General features: G+C 42.3%; 1 protein-coding gene across 1 annotated transcript; it reads right to left on the bottom strand.

Moving 5' to 3' along the window:
- Nucleotides 1-481: 481 nt before the first annotated feature.
- LOC144273893 (olfactory receptor 6C75-like) lies at nt 482-1,423 on the bottom strand. Its single transcript, XM_077832607.1, has one exon. The coding sequence runs from the start codon at nt 1,421-1,423 to the stop codon at nt 482-484; it is 942 nt and encodes a 313-aa protein (XP_077688733.1).
- Between the last annotated feature and the right edge of the window lie 851 nt (nt 1,424-2,274).

Genomic DNA, 2,274 nt, shown 5'->3' with positions numbered 1-2,274 from the left:
TGCCCAATCAAGTTCTCCACTCACTGTGGAGGCAATATTTTTCACCTACTGTTCAGAGGCATAAATGAAAATGAAGGGTCCTAAAAAGTGGAGAATGACTTTCATTGGCTTCAGTGGGAGTGGAAGAGACCCAGAACCACGCAAAAGATGGTAAGCTCTTTGCAGAATTTGGACATAGTGTTCATGTATGGATGAATGCTTTACTGAAACGTGAGTTTGGAAAAAAAGCCCAATTTTTATAAAGAATGTTTCTTACAGCATGAAGTTTTATATAAAGAAATGTCTATTAAATGTATGAAAGATGAATGCTCAAAAAGTAGCAGAGTAACAGGAAGAGAAAGAAAGAAAGAAAGAAAGAAAGAAAGAAAGAAAGAAAGAAAGAGGTAACCCTGCTATCAAGGACTCAAGTAAGAAACTATATCACCTCATCTCTATTCATTATATGCTAAAATTGATACTTTTACATTCTATGCCTGTTTCACTAAGATACTAGTTTAAGAATAGCTTTTCTTAGGGACTCTTTGACCTCCTTGTTTCTCAGGCTACAGATGACAGGGTTGATCATAGGAGTCAGGACTGTGTAGAAGACAGAGAATATTTTTTGTAGGATCTTGGGAGTGTTGGCTGTTGGAATTACATAGACAGTTAATACGGTCACATACAAAATTGCAAGCACAATGAGGTGAGAGGAACAGGTGGAAAATGCCTTTTGCCTCCCGATGCTGGAAGGGATTCTCAGGATGGTGGTGATGATACCAATGTAGGATGTCAGAGTCAGAAGAAAGGGCACAAATGTCCCTATGACAGCGATAATAAATGTCAACAGTTCCAGAGTCTGGGTGTCAACACAGGACAGCTTTATCATAGGTGAAAAATCGCAAAAGAAATGGTCAATTTCTTTGGAATCACAGAACGTTAATTGGAAGAAGAAAATATTTACTGTGGTGCAGAGCAGTAAGCTACTTATCCAGGACCCTGCCACAAGCTGCCAACAAACCCTGCCATTCATCAGAGCAGCATAACGGAGTGGATTGCATATCGCTAAATACCGATCATAAGACATTGCCGTGAGCAGCAGATTTTCTGTACTTGTCAGGATACCAAAGAAATATAATTGCACAATGCAGCCCTTAACAGAAATGGTTCTGTCCCCAGTCAGGAGACTGGCCAGCAGCCTGGGCAGGATGGCGGAGGTGTAGCAGATCTCCAGGCAGGACAAGTTCCCCAGGAAAAAGTACATGGGGATGTGAAGTTGCTGATCAGCCACAACTAGTGCAACGAAGAGGATGTTTCCGGAGACAGTCACAATGTAGATCACTAGAAACACGAGGAAGAGAAGGGTCTGCAGTTCAGGGATATTCCCAAAACCTAAGAGGATGAATTCCCCAGTGGGTGTTTGATTTCTTACTTCTGCTTTCTCCATAATATGTACCTAGAAACAGAAGACCATTAAATATTGATCGAGTGCACGCAGTCAGGTTGTGCTGTCGGTTACACTGGCAGAAACCTGGAGTAGGTAACCTCGTAACACTGCATGTCTCCACTGGAAAGTGAAGTTGTCAAAAAACAGAGGGAAGACTCCTATCCTTAAGAGGTTCAGCTTCCAATATAGCTGAAATAAGAGCATGGAATCCTACCGAATTACGGAAACGTCCCATCTAACTCCCTTGGCTCTCTTCAACTTTAAATACTTTTAGGCTGGGATTTTGAAATATCTTTATCATATCAGTGTCACATCAAGAAATCTAGAAGACATAACAAAAGATCAATAGATTGGAAATGAAAGATATTTAGAGTTCAACCATGGGTACGTCTCCCCAGCAGCTGGGAGGTGTAATTCCCACCTTGGGTAGACGAACATGCACAAGCTTTGATCAAGCTAGCAGGATAAAACAAGCAGTGAGAACATGGCAGCACATGCAGCCCTTTGGGATGGCTACCTGTGTACGTAGCTGGGATCTCAGATGGGATTGGGCTCGGGCAGCTAGTCTGTGCTGCCAAGGCTACACTGCTATTTTCAGCTCAATAGCTCAATCAATGATTGTGTGTGTAGGTCTACCAGAGCAGGGAATTACACTGCCTAGATGCAGTGTAGACATTCCCCATAAGACAGATACTGAAACACTAAGGAGGCTGTGGTCTGTATGAAGGTCTATCCAGCTGTTCTCTATCCCAGCAGATGCAAATTTTAATTTGCATCAGTTGATAGATGCAGCTGAGAAACAGACAAAGACACAAACAAACCCTAAACACAGACTGTGGGCCGTTTCCTGA

This window comes from Eretmochelys imbricata, chromosome 13 (assembly GCF_965152235.1).
Source record: "Eretmochelys imbricata isolate rEreImb1 chromosome 13, rEreImb1.hap1, whole genome shotgun sequence".
NCBI classification, from domain to species: Eukaryota; Metazoa; Chordata; order Testudines; family Cheloniidae; genus Eretmochelys; species Eretmochelys imbricata.
This window is presented reverse-complemented; position numbering and strand designations above follow the sequence as displayed.